The sequence below is a fragment of the Dipteris shenzhenensis genome, chromosome 24, assembly GCF_047967505.1.
Source record: "Dipteris shenzhenensis isolate YYH24624 ecotype China chromosome 24, Dip_SZ_1.0, whole genome shotgun sequence".
Taxonomy (NCBI): Eukaryota; Viridiplantae; Streptophyta; class Polypodiopsida; order Gleicheniales; family Dipteridaceae; genus Dipteris; species Dipteris shenzhenensis.
Genome location: NC_141619.1, coordinates 31,518,558 through 31,540,513, shown reverse-complemented (window position 1 = coordinate 31,540,513; position 21,956 = coordinate 31,518,558). Strand labels below are relative to the sequence as shown.

The window sequence follows — 21,956 nt, the reverse complement described above, 5'->3', positions numbered from 1 at the left end:
ACTCCTAGCCAATTTTATGTTATCAACATCATTCTTTAATCCAAATCATTGTAGCTATGGACCTCTATACATGAGTATCTGTTAAATGTCAAATTGTAATCCAATGGCACAAAACATGTTTGGCACTATTCCAACCATTCCATATCTTAAAACTTTTGTCATTATTCTCATAAGGTAACCCTAACGACTCTTTTTCATCCATTGTCATTGGCACACAATGTACACCTTATCTTAAGATTTTTTTCACTTCCTATTAGGGTTCTACTATACTTGGGATTCTAGAGAGTATGTTAATTTGTTAATCTTTGGTAAGATGCTTGCTTATTTTCAGCATTCAATAGCAAAATTTAACACACATACCTTTTGGAAAATAGCATTGATCGGTGTATGTTGAAAATGGTAACCTGATTACTTAGTTGTGAAAGTTTGCTAAGCAAAATTTGCATCCCCAAACTTATAGGTTGGCCGCGTTGGTATATATTTTATGGGGCACCAAAGTATATAGCTTCACAAAAGAGATGGAGGTTCTTACAAGAACGAGGGCATGATATTGATGGATTGGACAAAATCGAGCGACTTCCAACTTGGCCGATGTGGTCATTTGCATCAATTATCAATTATAATCTTGGAACGAATAGGCTCCTCAACCCTCCACATACGCAACTTGAGATGTGTTTCTCCTTGCACATCCTCAAGAGTTATGCCGGATGTCTATTCTCCTCTTGCACATAGGAGGTAAAGTGCCCATCCCCTTCCCATCAGCGAACCTTCTTCCACCAAGGATCAAAACATATAACTCGTCTACTTATTCCTAACACAATTTTATATGCTTGATTACACAGCTGCTAAGCCCTGATGAATTATCTCGACATGGCAATGACCTTATACCCTCATAAAGCTAGAAATATCAAGAGTTATAAATCGAGATTTAATAAGGAAGGAAAGAAGACAAAGAAATAGAGGACATGAAAACAAACCTAGAAGGCAAAGAAACTACATAGTACTGATTGAAAGAGCATACCTTCCATTATTGAGTGGGTGTTCCTCTGTATTTGGGGGGGCTGCACATGTGTGTGTGGGCCTGTGTGTGGGTACACGCATATACACTTGCTTGTGCTTGCAGGCGTAACTATAGACCCAAGGGTGGGTGATCGTCAATGTATGTGTCCATGTATGCACCAGTATGATTCCATAATTAGAGCGGTAGGTCCATGTCAAGTTAAAGGGCATCTGCTCCTAGTAAAGATCCTAAAGTTAGTAAACCATTTTAAGACAAGGTTCTAAATAGTTCTCAGTTCTTGGAATTACGCAGCTCTTCTGAGAATATTATTAAAAGAATCGAGTTCTGTATTTATGCTTTCCAGACTTGTAAAGATCAAATAAATATAGATTTGTATGGTCATTTTACATCAAATAGATAGATAGCTGTACAGATTACATTCATGGGCTATATGACACGTTTACAAGGGGGATCCATGAATATACTGAGAAGAATGTGTTATCGCTGAGAGTACATGCTCCGAGCAACCCAGGCACTTGATTCAAAATCAGCTGATATCTGAACTCGCAGGATTTCATGCAGGGTGCCTCTATCGATCACCTCAAGAAAAAAACGCCTTTCAAGGTCTGTTAGATCGATTAATGATGCAGTGCGCATGTGCATTTCATCATTCCTACGAAATCCATTTGTCCACATTCCAAGGCTCCACCATCTTAGGCACACCTGCCTCTCTCCAACTTTGCCACTGAATAGTGCCTCTCTAGCATCCTTACCCTGATATAGAGAGAATAATCTATCAGTTAAATATTGCAAAAGATACACAGAGTAACAGGGAGCAATTACATCCTTCAGCATGCGCCCTGCCATTTTGAAGCCATCAAGACTTGAAAGGAGGAAAAAACAGATACAATATCAAAAACAGTTAAGACTAGGGCATCCTATTGATACTCCAATAGTTCATACATAGAAAATGTACCAGCGCTAGTCTGTTATTTCCAAACTCAATTCAATATGGGCTGCTAGCGAAGTGACTGCAAAACTTAGCATAGGGGCTGCTTGTTACTGGCTGCAAACTGAGCCACAACTCAGCATAAGAGTTACATGTCAATGATTGGAAACTAAGCCACAATTGAGCATAAGAGCTGACAGTTTAGCTGAGCATAGGGGCTGCCAACTGTTGCTGGTTGTGGCAAGCTGTTTAGCTGACCATGAAGAGTATCAAAGATGGCTCGCTGTGGTAGGCTGTAGCAGACTGTATATGTCACCACAATGTAAATATCCTAAGTCAAAGTACAGTTGACCATTTATTTGATCATAATTAAAGAGTTTTATATGTGTTAATTACGGTCAAAGAGTTATTTTAATGGTCAAAGAATTGACTACGGTCAAAGATACTTGACTCTAGTCAAGTAAACCTGACTACGGTCAAAGAATGTTGACTTCGGTCAACAAGACTTGGCATGCGCCAAGAGGGGTTAACCCCGGTTAACCAAGATGTGCCAACCTCGGTTGGAGAGACTTGGCTATAATTAAGGCGCCTTGACCCTTGGTCAAAGCTCTTTAATTATAATCAAGAGTGTTGACCCCGGTCAACCAAAGAAAATATATATATTTATTTGTATATATATATTTGTTTAGATGTGCACATGTGTTCAGTGGGGACGCCCACCGTGACTAGGATTAGTCCACAGTGTGTTATTTGCATGCAAAGCGCTAACAATTAATGGGTACCATGGTGGTGCGCTTTAATTAATTGTTGCAGGTACTAGCAAGGATTATTTTTCCTAAGCGAAATGGGAGCCTGACAAGCACCTAGGAAGCGGTTCGTGTGACCGAGAGCTTTGAAGACTCCAGAATGGCCCTTAGTGGCTTGTAAAAGGATTTAGTCTAGATTTTAGACAAGTGGCATGTTGCCAATTTGAATGGGGCTTGAAGCTCTTGTAAAAGAAGGAATTCTTTTCACGTTTTGAGAGAGATCTACGAGACAGCGCTATGCTGAACGTCTGTAACAGTTTTTCTGCTATGAATAAAGACCTTCGGGGGGGTCCAGCCCGACAATTTGTCCTGGGCCCTAGTGTATGTTGAGTGAGAAGGGAGTGAGGGAGAGCTTGGAGAATGTAATTCCGTCGTTGACGTGAGGCCATAGCTGTTTTATCACCCTCCAGTACGGTTTTATTGGTATCAGAGCATGGTATCACAGCTTCCTCAAACTGTGACGATCCAACAAAGCTTCAGGATGTGAAATCTCTGAGTGATCGGAAGATTATTACACCGGTCAATGTTGCGATCTGATCGTCTGCAAGATGCGCCAGAAATAGAGGCTAGTAAGGCTTTGTGAAAGTGGCTCTGTGGGCGTCAACCCTGGGCAAGATTCGACAGAGAGAGCAGAATCGAAGTTATACGATTGGGAGTCCCAGAGGTTTTGGCCTTTGTACGCCCTTCTTGCCTGACGCAGATGGAGCGTTATCGTATAGCTGTGGGAAAAAGAAGCGATGCCATCACGCAAAGCAATACGTAGTGACGTTTCAGCAGGCACTAGTTAAGGGTGACACAAAGCTTCCGCAAAGCAACGCCTCACCCACGAAAATTGTCGTCTCTAAGGTCATTGCATAGAGCGATGAGCCGATGTTCGTGTGGAGGAAGACTCGCCGGTGACCATCACACACAGGCGTCTCACGTAGCCGTAGCCCAGAAATTGTCATTTGCTTGATAGTGGCTAGACTGCCGATACTGAGCGCAAATATGAGGCGTTGCCTTTGCCTTGTCGGGAGTCTCTGGAAGCCGCTACGCATGACGACGAACAGTCCATGACCAAAGTTTGGGCAGGCTTGCAGGCGCTGACGTGGTGCAGGACGCGTGGCGCTGACGTGGCGCAGGACACGTGAGGTGCTGACGTGGTGCAGGACTTGTGGCAGCCAGCTCAGAGCTGACGTGGCACTGACACGTGGCAGCCAGCCTGGCAGACCAGTGGTTAAGTTAAACCCTGGTTGGTTGACCCGTGGTTAGTGAAACCCTGGTTAAGTTAACCGCAGTCAGTTAACTCTGGTTAGTTGAACCAGTATCTAGTTAGTTCAACTTTGGTCCAGTTAATCTGGCCTAACCAGACCAGTTTGGTTGGTGTAACCAGTCCAGTTAGTCTGGTTGCAGACTAACCAGACCAGAACCAGACAGTCGGTTAGAGTAACCAGTAGTTACTCATCTGGTTACTGTTTTCACCACAAAAAAAAAAAGACAGTTGCAGAGACAGTTTTGGCTATTAATTTTCACCTGCCTGTCAGACTTTTACTGTCAGAAAAGTAGCAGAAAACCAGAGAAAAGTAGAGAAAACAGAGATTTGCAGAAAAAGGAGAATGCATGCCTTTGAGCAGTAAAAAGAGGGAAAAACAGATGCCTTTTGAAGCCATCTGCAGCAGCCAGAAAAGGGCAATATAGTTGATGATGCTTTGGCAACTGTGTGGGTACATGCCTTGAACTGACAGCCAGTACTGGCATAGATTGTGAATGCAAAACACCTCTCGTTGAGGTACCTTTTCTGTTGGAAAAGCAAAGGTAGTGTGCATTAGTTACTTGCACAGTGTGAGAAAAATCTGCAGATCTCAGAATATGGATCAATCTCCTATCCAGTGGGATTCTCAAGATAGGGATGTGCATCCAAGACAGAGGAATGTGCCGCAAACTCAACAAGAATTTGAACAAATGGTACGCACTCGTATACAAGAGCTGGAAAATCTAAAAAGGGATCCCAGGGCTCAGCATTTGTTTCCAGCAGAAGCTATGCCTAATCCAGTATATGATGTGCCAATGCCAGAGGCACACTCTCGTATACAGTCTGAGAGAGAGAGATCTCATAGATCTCATAGGAGACGGTCCCATAGTAAAAAGAGATCGAGGCATCGTTACCGATCTCCTAGTCCATCACCGTCTACCTCGAGTTCGACTTCCGTGTCTTCTTCTTCCTTATCAGATAAACCATCCAGGAAAAGAAGGAAACACGAGAAGTCTGGGAAGAGAAAGTCTTCCAAAGCGACCAAGGAATTTAAAGAGGGAGGAAAATCTGTCAAGTTTATGACCTACAATGGACAGTATGGTCATACAGACAAAGCATTGCAGTTTATCAGACAGTTTGATGCTGCATTCGGTACAGAGAAATTTTCAGAATCCTCCAAATTAAGAATGGTCAGCCTACACTTAACAGCAACGGCTAGTGCATGGTGGAGTGCACTGACCACAGATGGGTCAGCCCCAAGGAAGTGGAAGGGCTTCAAGAAAGCCTTCTACCAGCAGTTCATGCCTAAACAGTTTAGAGACCATGTTCTTCAAGATTGGGACAGCTTGCACATGGATGCAGGAGATACAGTGGACGGGTACAACCAAAAGTTCTGGGATGCTTATTTGCAGGTTGCACCGTTCAAAAAGATCTCCAAAGGCACCCAGATGAGGAAGTACAGAGCAGGTCTCACTCCAAGAATTCAGGCAGTAGTGAATGCTTTGGGGGCAAAGAATATTCAAGATCTTATGCATTCAGCCTCAGTAGCGAGTCTTGTGCCGCTACAAGATCCATCTACAGTGCCATCCTTGCATGCAGGACGTGCTGATAAAAAGAAATCTGATTTTATAAAATCAGAAAAGAAAGAGTTCCCCAAGGCTGAAAAGAAAGGGTTTCAACCTCAGAAGCCGAGGGGTACTCAGTTCTCAAAGACCTATAAGGGCAAATCTATATTCACCCCTGAACAGATAGCGGAATTCCGTAGAGATGGGAAATGCTTCAGGTGCGGTAAAGAGGGGCATGTGGCTGCCCAGTGCCCAGAAAAGCCTTCATCATCGAAGGGAAAAGAGGCAGAAAAGCCACGAGGACCGCAAAAGCCAATGGCGGGGGGTATTCCTGATATACTGGGTCATGCTTTGAACCCAGAAGAACGAGAATTGCTGCTATCATGGGGCAAAGTTAGAGACCAGCAAGCGCTAATTTTATTTGATCCAGGGGCTACTGATAATTTCATATCAGAGGATCTAGCCCTGAGGCTGGGAATAAAGACGGAAGAGTTAGGCAGGGCTTTGGATGCCGATCAAATGTTTTGTGGGAATCCTGTGCCAGTTACTCCCTTGATAGGGAAGCTCCGTCTACATGTTCAGAATTATGTGGATCAGGAAGACTTCTTCATTTCTCCACTGAAACATTATGATGTAGTTTTGGGATGCCTTGGTTTCACCGCAAGGCAGTGAAGTTGACTCTTCCTGAAAGAGTGCTGGAATTTGTGCATAGGGGGAAAAATCAGCGTGTAATTGCCAGGAATAAAGGGGACACTATCCCCATTGTATCTGATGTTTCATGCGGTAAAGCAATAAAGTCTGCAATTTCTGCGTACATGGTTTTTGTAAAAGAAAAAGAGAATGATATGCATGCTGAAATGAATGATGCAGACAAAGACAAGTTTCAGTTTCTTGTAAACTTTAAAGATTGCTTTTCTGATGTTTTGCCAGGGGAGTTACCCCCAGAGAGACCAGAAGATCATCAGATAGAGTTAATGCCTGGTAGTGAGCCACCAAACAGACCCCCTTATAGAGTCAGTGCGACTCAGAGAGAGGAGATTATGGCTCAGGTACAGGACTTGCTGTCCAAAGGCTTGATTCAGCCCAGTTCGTCTCCTTTTTGTTCCCCTGTACTGTTAGTACAGAAGAAAGATGGTTCATTCCGTATGTGCGTCGATTATCGCGCACTGAACAAAATGACCATCAAGAATAGATTCCCTATTCCGCGTATTGATGATGTCTTGGATCAGTTAAATTCAGTTTTCAGCAGGATAGACTTAAAGAGTGGCTACCACCAAGTGAGGATACAACCTCAGGATGTGCATAAGACAGCATTCCGCACAACATTCAGGTTGTATGAATACTTAGTGATGCCTTTTGGGTTGACAAATGCTCCAGCCACATTCAATAGAATGATGGATCGCATCTTCCAGAAGTACAGGCATTTTACGGGTACTTTCTTTGACGATATCTTAGTTTTTTCTAAGACAGAGGAAGACCACAGAGAACATCTTGCTATAGTGTTTCAAGAGCTGAGAAATCATCAGCTCTATGCAAACAGCAAGAAAAGTGAGTTCTTCTTGGAAGAAATCCATTATCTGGGGCATATAATATCCAAGAATGGGATACAAATGGATCCAGCGAAGATCCGTGCCATTCAGGAATGGCCAGAGCTGAAAACTGTGCATGAAGTTCGAAGTTTTTTAGGCTTGTGTTCTTACTACAGAAGATTTATCAGACATTTTGCTGATATCGCAGCTCCATTACATGATCTCACTAAGAAAAATGCAGCCTTCACCTGGGGATTATCACAGAAGAAAGCATTCAATACACTCAAGGAGAAGTTGACTACAGAGCCTATTCTGGTAGTCCCGGATCTTTATCAGTCTTTTGATGTTAATTGTGATGCTTGTGGAGAATGTGTTGGGGCTGCATTGCATCAGAATGGTCATGTAGTAGCCTATGAAAGCAGGCGACTTCGGGATGCGGAAAGATATTTAGGAATCTATGAGAAAGAGTTATTAGCTATAATTCATGCCATCCATACATGGAAACACTATCTTTTGGGTGCAGATTTTACTGTCAAAACAGATCACCAAAGTCTGAAATACTTTTTGACTCAGACCAAGCTTTCAGAGAAGCATATGAAATGGGCAAACATGCTGTCAATGTACCATTTTCAGATTGTCCATACTCCAGGAATTCGGAACAGAGTGGCAGATGCCTTGTCCCGAAGACCCCAGGTCAATAATGTAACTATTGCTTATCATCAGGACCTGGAAGGCATGAGGGAACAATATGCTCATGATTCTGATTTTGGTGAAATTTTACAGCAAATGCAAGAAGGGCAATCTACCAGTCACTATTCCCTGAAAGATGGGTATTTAATGAAAGATGATTGCTTATGCATCACCCAGGAGATGAGGAAAAAGATTTTGGGAGAATGCCATGCACCTCCCTATGCTGGACACAGAGGAATTACAGCAACAACTCTAGCACTAGAGAGGTATTTCTTTTGGCCAGGAATGCGGAAAGATATACATCAGTTTGTTACTGAATGCCTTACGTGTCAGAAAATGAAATATGATAGACAGAAGGCACCTGGCCTACTTATGCCTCTTCCCGTGCCTCACGCACCATGGGAAAATATTACAATGGACTTTATTTTTGATTTGCCGAGATCAAAGTCAGGGAATGATGGGATTTGGACTATCATAGATAGATTCAGCAAGCAAGCTCATTTCATTCCGGTTCGTAAAACCATAAAGGCAGATCATATGGCTAAGCTGTTCATGGCACAAATCTTTAAACATCATGGTATGCCTAAGTCCATTGTTAGTGATCGAGATCCCAGAATGACCAGTCTATTCTGGAGAGCTTTATTTGATAACATGGGGACGAATCTGAATTTTTCTTCTTCTTTCCATCCCCAGACAGATGGTCAAAGTGAAGTAGCAAATTCTACCATTTTGGATATGCTGAAATGCTACGTGGGTGACCAAAGTTCAGACTGGGAAAAGTACCTACCGTTAGTAGAGTTTGCTTACAATAATACAGTACATAGCTCTACAGGGAAAGCCCCTTTTGAAGTCATATATGGGAAGGTGATTTTGCCACCTATATTAAGGACTAAAGATGAAATATTTGCAGCTGATCAGTTTGTGAGAGACCTCCAGACAGCTTACAGCCAAGTCCGGACAGCAATTGAAAGGTCTCAAGAGAAACATAAAAGAGCTGCAGATAAACATAGGAGACAGTTGGATCTCAAGGAAGGAGACTGGGTACTTTTAAGGTTTGAAAAAGCTAGGCTCCGCAAGTTTAAAGGCAAACAGAAAGTGTATGCAAAGTTATCTCCCAGATATTATGGCCCTTTCAGGGTTACAGAGAGAATAAATGAGGTTGCATACAGATTAGCATTGCCAGAGCATTGGAGGATTCACAATGCATTCCATGTGAGTCTTCTAAAGAAATTTCAAGGACCAGAGCCTACAGAACCAGTATCAGAGGATCCACTAGAAGTGGATGAGCTGGAGGAAGTCCTTCAGCCAGAGCAACTTGTGTATCATACTGTACGTAAAGGCCCTCAGGGTAAGGAATTTTACAGGTATCTTGTAAAATTCAAGAATTATACGGCATTAGATGCCAAGTGGATGGACGAAGACATGTTATCCGATCATCCACAGCTTTTGGATGTCTACAAGGAAGCTTTTCAGTTGAGGTCAACTGAATAGAAGCCGAGGGGATGTCACCACAATGTAAATATCCTAAGTCAAAGTACAGTTGACCATTTATTTGATCATAATTAAAGAGTTTTATATGTGTTAATTACGGTCAAAGAGTTATTTTAATGGTCAAAGAATTGACTACGGTCAAAGATACTTGACTCTAGTCAAGTAAACCTGACTACGGTCAGAGAATGTTGACTTCGGTCAACAAGACTTGGCATGCGCCAAGAGGGGTTAACCCCGGTTAACCAAGATGTGCCAACCTCGGTTGGAGAGACTTGGCTATAATTAAGGCGCCTTGACCCTTGGTCAAAGCTCTTTAATTATAATCAAGAGTGTTGACCCCGGTCAACCAGAGAAAATATATATATTTATTTGTATATATATATTTGTTTAGATGTGCACATGTGTTCAGTGGGGACGCCCACCGTGACTAGGATTAGTCCACAGTGTGTTATTTGCATGCAAAGCGCTAACAATTAATGGGTACCATGGTGGTGCGCTTTAATTAATTGTTGCAGGTACTAGCAAGGATTATTTTTCCTAAGCGAAATGGGAGCCTGACAAGCACCTAGGAAGCGGTTCGTGTGACCGAGAGCTTTGAAGACTCCAGAATGGCCCTTAGTGGCTTGTAAAAGGATTTAGTCTAGATTTTAGACAAGTGGCATGTTGCCAATTTGAATGGGGCTTGAAGCTCTTGTAAAAGAAGGAATTCTTTTCACGTTTTGAGAGAGATCTACGAGACAGCGCTATGCTGAACGTCTGTAACAGTTTTTCTGCTATGAATAAAGACCTTCGGGGGGGTCCAGCCCGACAATTTGTCCTGGGCCCTAGTGTATGTTGAGTGAGAGGGAGTGAGGGAGAGCTTGGAGAATGTAATTCCGTCGTTGACGTGAGGCCATAGCTGTTTTATCACCCTCCAGTACGGTTTTAGTATACCTGAGCGGAAGGCTAATAATTAGATGGATACTTCTGGCAGTTAGCACTGAGAAGAGGGCAGAAAACCACTGTTCTCAAAGTACAAAAACTGGGCAGAAGTAGCTCCATGGGGAGAAAAGGGAGAAGAGGGCCCACAGCAAGGTCCTCCAAGAGGGAGGACAGCATTATTGCTCCATATAATGCAGAGGGGAGCTGCAAAGGAATTCTCGACCCTTCCGCTCCTCTTATAGGCCCAGATGGGACTCCTACAGGAGGGGCAAGGAAGGAAATTGAGGGCTAGAATGCTTGAGTTTGGCGGGCGGACTAGCCTTTGCTGGGCTATGGCTGAAGAAAATTTTCCTCTCCACCTTTAACGGATTGTGGAGGATTCCCTTCAAAGTTGGTGGGCTAGACAGACACTAGGACTGTGAGCTAACAGGTGCCATGAGTGGCCCTGCCACTTGTGTAAGGGTTGCCATGTGTTATGCCACATGTCCACATGTGAGTCCATGTGGCACCTTGCCATGTGCTGATTTGCCATGTCATGGGGCTCCTTTGCCACATATTATGTCACGTTATGGGGCTGTTTTGCCACATGTTATTCCATGTCATGGGCTGTTTCACCACATATCATGCATTTGATGGGGCTGATGTTGGGTGTCCATGCCACGTCTCTTGCCATGTCGACATCGTGAAACCACCTTAGACTGACCACTAAAATGGTACCATGTAGCACCAATCCCCTTCATCCATGGTAGTAGTACATCGACCACAACACGGCCATTTTTATGGATCGCCTCCAACAAATTGTGAGATATTTGCAACTCTTAAATTGGCTTGAGAAAAGTTTCATGGAAAATATAATAACTGACTTGAGAAAAGTGACCACACTTCTCTCAAGTGATAGGAATTGAAGATGGCTTGGCTATAAGCAATCTGATTACATGGAAGCTTGATGTCAATATCTACCAAGACAAGTTTATTTTTCCTTTGAAATGCTGAGACCTAGAGCCAACACTTTTGTGCAAAATGAAGTCAGCCACGGCTTTTAAAGTCACAACTTGCAAACCAAAGCTATGCTGCATGCCAATAAATGACCGGAAAAGACAGGAACGTTTCCTAGACCAACTCAATTTGCAATATCAAAATAGCAGTGAGTTATAAACAAACTGGGAACCAAACAAAAAGATATTAAAGTATGATAATGCAAACCTGAATTCTCAAATGCACAAGGGAATAGTGCAGTCCCAAAAGGTTTACCAGCACACTGTGCTTTGGGGCCAGCAAAAACATCTGCACATCTTGGAACTCCAGACCAATTGAGCAGAGCAAGGCCATGGCTTTCTGGTAATCTGACGCTTCTAAAGAATCATGACAAGCTCGTGCTTTTACAAGTTCAATAACTGATGTGGCACCATTTGCCATGTGCTTGTGCATGTATATGTACACTGCACGCCACCCCTGCATCAAAGAAAAACATCAAAAACCTCCTAATTCGGCACAACTGTATATTCTAACACTTAAAAAGAAAACCTCCCAACTTTGGTCTGTTTCTGATATGAAGTTACGCATGTTCATCATCTTTTTCCTTCTGATTTAAAAAACAATCTGAATATTGTTGGGAGAACTCTGCATTGCTCATCAGAATTGAAATCAACAATAGGTCCATACAATTTGTGCCATAGCAGGGGCCATAGCAGGGGCCCACAAGCACCAGAAGGACCACATGGCAGCCACAAGCTGCCACATCATCCATTGGACAGGACAGCCATACAAGATGTGCCAGCAGGCTGTCATGCTGCCACGTCCGCAAATGTAAACCAGCAGCAAAACAGGCCCACGGCCTGGCAGCAGGTCCATAGCAAGGGCCATTCCAGTTCAGAAGTTACTACTGTATATGCCCAAAATGACCCAGACCTAGGCCAGTTGTCTCACAGATCAGGTCCATTCTGTAACAAAGTGAAACCAGTCCATAGAAAGTCTGTCCACACTCCAGATCTGGTCGGCCAACTCCGAGATCCAGTCGGCCAGTCAGGGGCTCCTTCAGCCTATAAAAACCACTTCAGCCTTCAACTATGCATAATTTTGCAGCATCAGCCCAAGCTGCTCAGTCCACAGTACCAGCAAGCACCGGGGGGATTTATGTAGGGATACTACATGGGTTCAAATGGAGGGGTTTTTTAATTCAGAAATTTAAGGTAAATTTACAGAAATGTATTTAGAAATGGGGGTTTTTTAATTGAATCTTGAAGAAAAAAGGGTGTAAGTTTGTATAGAGAAAGGGGTCTTTTTATCCATGCAAAATTTACAAATAAGGGATTTTAAAAATACCCCTTGAGCGCACATCATATCTAGGCTTTCTTAATAGTGCACCCCTTGTGGTTCTCCAGCAGCTCTTACAGCACCCTCATCCTCTACATATCCATCCCTGAAGTCGGACTTGTACTGTTCTCTATAGCCAGATTCAACCATGAGCAGCAACGATAGCCTCGCTAGCTGATCTAGCCCCGTAGTCCAAAATCTCTTCATTCAAACTACAACTGCTTGTGAAGTCTAAACGATTTCATTTTAGTCTCTCCCAAATGAGCATCTAAATCTAGCTAATAGGGCAACGCACCATTTAAGATAGAAAGAATTATTGCAATACCAGTACGCCGCAACTTGGACGAAAACTTCGCAACGTGAAATATGCACGTCTGCTAATATGGCATAAGCATATACCTAGATGAATCCAGGAACATTCCCAAACTCGTCCTCTAAAACACAACACGAGGGAGCAGAAGTAGGACACCCCAGGTGACTTCTACCTTGGGTCATCCTTAAGCCCCAGTGGGAGATCCACTAGATCTAGCAATACCAATGTAGTATATGTTGACGACATGCTCTGGCAATGTAACCATGAGTACAAAGATGAGACAGTGCAATTGACGATGAGGAGGTGGTGTCCAAACTCCACACCCACAGGTGGGTCTACCCTAATGCATCTATTACAGCAGAGCTGATGTGAATTCAGGCGCAACAGTCCTAGGAGGGTCTTACAACAATAGGAAGCCCGTGCCATAGAGAAATGATGGGATAGAGAGGCCGGGATGGTGCAGCCAAGGATGGTGCTAGCCATGATGCAAATGTAGGCACAACAATCAAATGTTCTTCTCAAGCCTTGAAACAGCAAGATCTTATCTTAGCTAGGATCTTACGTCCCCATCTTGTTGACATTATTCACGACACTTAGATAGGTCAGGAATGTAACATTTTGGACATCTTTTAGGGGGCAGTGGATTGAGCCTAGGAGTCGTCTCAACCTATGTCAGTCCTCATCGATTTCGAGAAGGCTTACGACAGCGGGAAATGGGAGGGCATCATGAAGAGGATAAGTTTCTCGGATGGTGGTTTCGGGGGACCCTCTACCCTATAAAGAGGGAGTGCCAGTCATGATTAATGGGGGTCATATAGGGAGGCCTTTTCTGTAATACATGCTAGGGCAGCGGATGCACATTGGTTAGGCACAGTAGGACAATGGCCCAGATGGTTCCTTTGGATCATGGAGATGGCTTCCTTGACAGGCGGAGGCACATGCAAGAGCCCTCTCTGACCTGAGAGGAGCGGGTACAAGGATGTTGGAGAGAGCCTACCATCCTGGAGTCTTGGAGGGTTGTCTACAGAGCCTCAGCTCTCCCGAAGTTGTATGGATAGTTCTCTAGGAATAGAGGTGCCTCTGAGGACATTTTTTATGTACTGAGCCCTATCCTCAGCCCTTTCCAACGTGGGACCAAGGGGTTTATCCAACCAAAGACAGAGGGTGACCTAGACATGGGTGAGACCATGGGTATGCTTGACTGGCAACCGATCAAAGTAGTGGGTCATCTTGGTAAGGATTGGCAGAGCGGACAGGAACAAGCAATAGAGCAAAACAGTGGTACAGACAATGTGCAGAGAGGTCAAGTCAATCCGTAAGAGATTGCTCAGGGCAGTCTATGCAATCAGGACAGTCTATAAGTAGGTCGGCCAGTCTATGACAATTGGATGTCATACATTTTGCTTAGTCTGTAGTAAGGCTAGTCGGTTGACATCATCCCAGCCCTATAAAAGGGTGGTACTTGCCCTCATTTCAGCAATATTCAGGGTAGCAGGAGTTCCAGCAGCATCAGTAGCAGTCCCCTCAACAATTGCTACACTGGTACTATTAGCTCCGAGAGTGGCCCCTGTTGGCAAGAATCTTCATGGGATGGCTTTCTCTTGATTAAGGTTTAGAAGTCTTTGGTTTGGTGGTTTCCTGTTGATGATTATGGCTGGTTGGCTTGAAATGATTGCATGCAGTAGCTTGTTGGCGATTGGCTCTCTAGACTAGTAACCGTGTGCATGAGAGATATGTGGCAGCATATGGCGTGGCAACGAAACCTTTCGAAGTCTAGCTCCTACTTAGTCGCATGGAAGGCAGTTCAGAGTTTTTCTTCTTGGTCTTGGATCTGTGCAGACGTGCTGATTAATATAACACATGAGAGTCGGTAGAGAAGACTACGTCAAAGTCGCCAGGCTCCAAAAGCTGGTTGGAGACGACGTCTAGGCATTCGAGTCACCTCAGCTGAGTTTTGTCATAGGGTCCTTAGATGAGTCCGTCGATCTGTCATCGTATTGAGTCGGTTAATGAGTCATTGTAAAGCAACAACAAGACCTGCAGGTATGAGCTGCTAGTCTAATATAGTAAATTGCATATACCTAGATGAATCCAGAAACATTTCCAAACTCATCCTCTAAAAACACAACATAGTGCAGTTTCAATCTCATGATAGTCACTCACAAGGTTGAAAACCAACTCCATCATGCATAGCAGGTACTAGCTACTATGACATCCCCACTGATGTCATCAGCGCCCAACAGTGGGTGTAGACCATAGTATAAAAATATGCTCTCACGCATACAAATCCACACACCCACACATACTTGAGCATCCATTTATACAAAGTCTTTGTACTGAGTTTCTGTCGGCACTCCGGAGGTGAAGGGCAGACTCAGCCATGATGAAGGCTAGCACTAAAGGAGAAGGCTAATCAAAAGGTAGTCCAAAATCTCTTCATTCAAGCTACAACTGCTTGTGAAGTCTAAACATTTTCATTTTAGTCTCTCCCCAATGAGCATCTAAATCTAAATCTAGCTGATAGGGCAACGCACCATTTAAGATAGAAAGAATTATCACAATACCAGCAAGCCGCGACTTGGACGAAAACTTCACAAGGTGAAATTTGCATGTCCGCTAATACGGCAGAAGCATATACCAGGAACATTCCCAAATTCATCCTCTAAAAACACAGCATAGTGCAGTTTCAATCTCATGATAGTCACTCACAAGGTTGAAAACCATAAACTCCATCAGGGACTAGCTACTATGACATCCCCACTGACATCATCAACGCCCAACAGTGGGTGTAGACCATAGTATAAAAATATGCTCTCACACATACAAATCCACACACCCACACATCCACACATACTTGAGCATCCATTTATACAAAGTCTTCGTACTGAGTTTCTATCGGCACTCCAGAGGTGAAGGGCAGACTCAGCCATGATGAGCTGCTAGTCTAATATAGTAAATTGTACATACATGTGATATGATTAGCGGGGTAGCAGTATTTGATATTGCATGTGTTTAATCTTGAGAGTTCATTTCGGAATGACAGCATAGCTTGCACACTAAATTTCAACAATGGTATCAGAGTTAGGCTGTATTTGAGGACCTGTGAAGGTCGTGGGAAGTACTCAATCATGGAGTCTCTTAAGAAAGAGAAATCTGAATCTGCTGTCGTTAGATTTGATGGGTGAAATTTTTCAACATGGCAGTTATCTACAAGTCTCTGGTTCATGCACAAAAAACTGTGGGGAGTGGTGTCAGAAACTGAGAAGAAACCTAAAGCACTGGAGCTGAAGCAGATAAAATTCCTGCATGGGAACAAAAGAATGAGAGGGCTCTTGGAATGTTGGGTCATGCAATAGGAGCAGAATTTTCACCACCTTGATGTCTCAAAGACTGCAGCAGACAATTGGAAGACGTTAGAGACACTGTTTGGAGTAAAGATGAAACATTCCAAGGCTATACTGAAGCATGAGCTATACGACTTGCAGATGGTTGAACTTGAAGGACTTGGAGTCTTCTTGAATCGTATGCAGGTATTACTGAGGCAGCTCAATGATATTGGTTCCAAGATCGACAAGGATGATCAGAAAGCTATTCTACCGAAGAGTCTACCTTCTAAGTATGCAGAAATGGTTCGAATCTTACGACTCGATGATAATGCTGTTTTTTTAAATTCTTTGTCACTCTTGTTGAGTGAGGAGAAACGGGAAGGACTTCAACTACCTGGAGAGCATGCATATACAGCAAAGGAAAAGAGGAAGTTAACCAAAGATACGAGAGAAGATACGCGTGAGTATTTTTACTGTGGGAAGCCAGGCCACATCGAAAGGTTCTGCATTAAAAAGCAAAAGGATGAAGCTACTAAAAGAGGAAAAATCGATACTTGTACAGTTGAGGAATCTCCTTCGGATACAAAGGTTGCTGGCTTTGTTGACACAGGAATTATTGACGATGACTGGGCTTTCTAGAGATTTCTTGGCACATTTCAGGACTGCATCGAAGCAGTTATCTTAGATGATCTCGGGGAGATCATGTCTCAGGTGTCAGAAAACTGTGTATGATTTATTTTCTTGATTGATGGTAACTTTTCTTTGTCTCTCCCCATTTTGGTTTTGAGGGGATTGTTGGCAAGAACCTTCATGGGGTGGCTCTCTCTTGATTAAGGTTTAGAAGTCTTTGGTTTGCTGGTTTCCTACTGGGCTTTCTAGAGATTTCTTGGCACATTTCAGGACTGCATCGAAGCAGTTGTCTTAGATGATCTCGGGGAGATCATGTCTCAGGTGTCAGAAAACTGTGTATGGTTTATTGTGTTGAAAGTTCTTGATTGATGGTAACTTTTCTTTGTCTCCCCATTTTGGTTTTGGGGGGATTGTTGGCAAGAACCTTCATGGGGTGGCTTTCTCGTGATTAAGGTTTAGAAGTCTTTGGTTTGCTGGTTTCCTATTGATGATTATGGCTGGTTGGCTCAGTGTGATTGGGCGGTGCAGTAACTTGTTCGTGATTGGCTCTCTGGAGTAGTAACGGTGAGCATGAGAGCCATGTGGCAGCATATGGCATGGCAATGAAACCCCTCGCATGGAAGGCGGTTCAGAGTTTTCTTCTTGGTCTTGGATCTGTGCAGACGTGCTGATTGATATAACACATCAGAGAAGACTACATCGAACTTGCCAGGCTCCTTAGCTGGTTGGAGACATTGTTTAAGTATTCAAGTCATCTCAGCTGAGTGTTGTCATAGGGTTCTTAGATGAGTCCGTCGATCCATCGTCGTATTGAGTCAGCTAATGAGTCGTTGTAAAGCAGCAACAAGACCTCCTTCAGCTACAAAGACGTCCTGGAGTGGTGATGTTTCTGTTGCTCTCTTTGTGACCTACGGACAATGTGACGCTTCTATCTAGACCTGGAAGAAGAATCACGACAATCTTCAGGAAAGTTGTAGAGGACCTTGAGTACTACAATTTTCGTTTTTACATCATTGCAAACCGAGTTTTCTATGAAAAGATATAGCTCCTGCAAAAAGTGACGAAAATTATTCTTGCGTGCGGATTTTATTCTTGAGTTCACAGGATGATAGTTTCCAGCCTACTGTCACTATCTTCATCTCCACCTCCATCTTTTTCTGCTCCAATTGGTGCCCACGAAGCTAAGCTGTAGCTACCCACGCAGCTTCTCCTGCTACCCACGTAGCTATCCTCTCTGCCCACCATCTAGCTGCCCACGCAGCTGCTCCTGCTGCTCACGCTTCTCCTATTGCCCACGAAGCTCTATCTTCTCGCCATTCTAGCTACCACATTGCACACCTCATCCGCCTTCTATAACGGTGTGTAGACTCCACACTAATTTGCAGTAAGAAGATAAAGAAAAATGATCTTGATGTGAGGTACGGTTACTTCCCGGCTTCTCCAATTACTTCTCTGATTGCCCGTGGTGCTAGGCTTGCACATTGAGTGACTCTACTAGTCCTTGTGGCACCTCTGGCCTCTACATCAATAAGTTCAGGTGACTCTCCATCTTCTATCTTGAGAGTCATGCCATGACCGCTCCATGTAGCTACCCCATGGACTTCACCAACACATATTTTGGGGCATCCATGCCTAGTGCTTCATTGACATCGTCATCGAGACTTGCAGGGATGTGCACACATGTGCAGTGGCTACTTGGAGGACATCTCTTACTCCTAAGAGATCTATTTTTATTATTCCTACAGCTTGATGTATTTTGGGGTCCTCTGCCCTGGGTAGTCTCCCTAAAATAATATGTATTGATTGTTTGGTTGTCATTGAGTCTAAAGGTCCTCTGCCTTGGATAGTCCTCCTAAAAAGATGTATTGGTTTTTCTATTTTGGTGTGTGGCTTCCTAACATGTCCTATTATGAAGCCAAGGGGGGATGTACTGTGGGAGCCATGTATTGGCTTTGATAGGTTTAGAGGGGGATGTATTGTGAGAGCCACGTATTGGCTTTGATAGGTCTTGTTATCAGGCCTAGCCGAGTTCCAAGATGTTGGTGTATTCTAGCCATGCTATAACGTGAGCCTCTGAGTATGTTGAGTCTCAAGCCATGAGAGTGCTTGGATCAACCTCTGAACACGCTCAAACTTTAGCCTCTGAGTTACATAGGGTGCACAGTTTGATGATCATCATTGTCATGTTCTGTTCTTGGTTCCATTCCAATAGTCCCTCACCTTAGACTGTCATAGTCACGTTCTATTCTTGGTTCCATTCCAGTAGTCTCTCACCTTGCCTTCATGGGAGGGTGTTGGAATATGAAGCCAAAGTGAGTAAAAAATGAGTGTACTAGTGGTTTTATAGTCTAGTGAGTCCTAGACATGCCACGTGTCATATTGGGAGATATCCCATAGACATTGTGACTTTCTAGAGTCTAGTGGCACACTATATATTGTTGTACTTGTCTATTATCCAATATATCAGTTAACATCAAGCTATCAATACATTGTGAGTATTTTGGTTATTGCCTTGCACTTGTACTTTCCTTCCTTTCGATTTTGCCTTTCATTATGCTTTCCATATTTCCATTCCGTTCCTAGCTAGCTACCATGTCTCTTCATCCATGATGTGTTATCTTTTATGCCTCTCTCTCTCTCTCTCTCTCTCTCTCTCTCTCTCTCTCTCTCTCTCTGTAGTCCCAGCCCCACATGCAGCCCTGCCCGGCCATGTGGCAGCCAGCCACTGGTCCAGGCTGTTCTGCCCTGTCCAGGGGCCTGTTCTAGCCCTGTTGCTGGCCCACGCACCCCACAGATCTGCCGCCATGCTGCTCCTGGTACCCTGCCAACTTCCTGGACCTATTCCAACCTCTCTCCATTTGTTAAGGCCATGCCCCAGTCATCCGTACAGCTGCACAAACACGTGCCATCTGTCCCAGCTTCTCCCTGCTCAAACCGTGCTGACATTTCATGCTCCGTCTGCTAGGTATCTATAAATCTCCCCTGCTCAACTCCCTGGCATGCATTGGTGCATCTATGTGAGGAGCTGCTGTAGCTTTTGCAAGATGTCCGGATGGGCCATGAGCTACTGTGGTGGGTAGGCGTATAGTATGAAGGTGTGGGGCAAAGTATGAGCTGGAGAGAAACCAGTAATGGTCTGGTATGGCATGATATCTTGGGGGGGAGAGGAGATATATTGTGTGAGTAGGAGAGGAGATAGGGTCAGAGACTGGGGTGAGTCAAGAGGGGCTATTTGAGGGGCCTAGGGGCCAAGGGAGTCGCCAATAGGTTGGTGGGCTGAAGTGGAGCCATCACGATATGTGGCGGTGCTATTCACCTGATTCCCACTGCAAGTTGAAATTGTCCTTAGTACTATCCAGACCCACCCCTTTCCTCGTCTTCTTGTCTTTGTCTTTGGGACTTCACCTTCCTCTTGTCTTTCTCCATATTCCAAGCCATGAGAGAGAGTCCTGGAGTCCTAATCGGAGGATAAAGTTGTTGGGATGAGTGGCATAGGCTACAACAACAGCAATGAGAAAGCAGAGACAGGGGCTGTTCGGAGGGTGGAGAGTGCAGTAGCAGCTGCAATACAGGTAGATGATGGAGCTGTGATGGAGGTAGCCAGGGTGAACTGGGAGGCAGGGCCAGCAGCCCCAAAGGGAGGCAGCGCCCTGGGAGCACAGTAGGGCAGCTGGACAGGTGGAGGGTGAGTGGCAGAGAGAATCGAGGGGGGCAGCAGGAGCTCAGGACAGCACAAAGCTTAGGATTGTTGGAATGGTCACTTCCCCATCTGTAAGTCCCCAAACGAGGAGAGCATGTCTTTGTGGAGGAAGGGGGTCTCCTTTTGGGTCTTACTATGCTTGGCCAATGTCCCATGTGTGCCATAACCTCTCGAGATTCCAATGCAAAAACTACATGTGACTCCCATAACATTCAGTCTGTAAATTGCCATACTGTTGTCATATTCTCTCTCAGCTTTGTTGATTGCTAGTCAGTGAAAAGCTTTCTGCCCTTGTTCGTGCAGTAGACGGAAGCCCTCCGACCAATGCCCTTTCTCCACAAAGATTAATGATCAGTTTTAATGTACTGTCTAGTGTTCCTGTTAGACCAACCAGTGGTCATTTCTAACTTCTGACATCAGTCAAATTCGGCTAGGGCAGTTTAACTAGTGTTGTGTGTTCCTTTCACGCACTCTATAGTATATACATGTCGTCCCTGTTCCAATTATGAGACAGTTAATAAAAGCTGCTGATTTCTCCATTTTCTTTCTTCCTATTCCCCTAACATAGCATCAGACAACTCCCGGCAAGATTTGACGCTGTTTTGGAATAATTGATCTCATTTATTATCCTGGAGTCGAGCAAACAGCAGGAGCTGAAGAGCAATTGCAATCGCCCATCAAGTTTTCCCCTTCTCTTTCTACTCCCAACAGGTAGATTGCATAGATGGATTACAAAGAGACTTACCGCCCTTGCAAGACAAGACAACTAATTCTATACAAAAAGTGAGAAATGTCAAGAGAAAATTATCTCTCTTATCCCTTCCGATAAGAAAATCTTTTTATAAAAACACAAGCACTAAGTGATTAAAACGTATTTCAGCTAAAGACGCCATCAGGTCCCGTTTCGTGATAATTTGGGTTGCGTTCCACTTGGATTGCCGTTTTGCAATGTCTCTAATGCTCAGAAGCTTCAGCATGAAAAATTCAGGCTGCAGAAGGGTTGACGAAGAAAACCTTGGAATCAACGTTGTCGGGGATGCGCAAACAATTGTCTTTGACTTCGGAAATACTAGTTCCTTCTATTGTGCTTGTTTTTGCAGCCGCGTTCCGGGCGCGCCATCTTCGTTTATATAACATAGACCAAGTAAGATTAGACGAGCACATCAGGCGCAAGTTGCGATTGCAAGAACCCAGGGAGCACACGTCCCAAACCTGCGGGCACGAGAGGGACTCCAATGCGGTCAGGAAAATGCGAAATGGAGGAGGGAAGGAAGAGGCGATGAACAATGAAAGGTGTTACCGAGAGAAGAGACACGATGCAAAGGGAGACATCGGGAGGGAGGTCGATGCGGTGAAAATTCGAAAGGCCGTGATCGACATCGCCGGAGTTGGAGATGAATGCCATAGCCAGAGCAAGCTAAAGGATCATCTCTTTATGTGTGTGTGTTTGTATTTGTGAGACAAAGAGGAAGAGTCAACATAGAGAGAGAGA

At 44.1% G+C, this 21,956-nt stretch overlaps 1 protein-coding gene across 2 annotated transcripts; it reads right to left on the bottom strand.

Annotated features, from left to right (window-relative positions):
* Positions 1–1,308: 1,308 nt before the first annotated feature.
* On the bottom strand, positions 1,309–21,901 carry LOC147886491 (F-box-like protein). 2 transcript variants are annotated; one of them, XM_087395712.1, is made up of 4 exons: positions 21,765–21,901; positions 21,479–21,676; positions 11,434–11,634; positions 1,309–1,774 (listed from the first exon to the last, which is right to left on the bottom strand). In XM_087395712.1, the coding sequence occupies exons 1-4, from the start codon at positions 21,867–21,869 to the stop codon at positions 1,499–1,501; spliced, it is 780 nt and encodes a 259-aa protein (XP_087251838.1). In that variant the 5' UTR covers positions 21,870–21,901; the 3' UTR covers positions 1,309–1,498. The 2 variants fall into 2 exon arrangements, with proteins under 2 accessions (XP_087251838.1, XP_087251837.1); XM_087395711.1 differs by having other exon boundaries at positions 1,315–1,774; positions 11,386–11,634.
* Positions 21,902–21,956: the final 55 nt, after the last annotated feature.

Excerpts from the sequence above, each read along its gene's own strand:
- LOC147886491 (XM_087395711.1), bottom strand. The coding sequence starts at position 21,869 with ATGGCATTCATCTCCAACTCCGGCGATGTCGATCACGGCCTTTCGAAT. Across the intron at positions 21,677-21,764 it reads GCATCGTGTCTCTTCTCTCG|GTTTGGGACGTGTGCTCCCT; the intron begins GTAACACCTTTC and ends TCGTGCCCGCAG. Across the intron at positions 11,635-21,478 it reads CCGACAACGTTGATTCCAAG|GGGTGGCGTGCAGTGTACAT; the intron begins GTTTTCTTCGTC and ends TCTTTGATGCAG.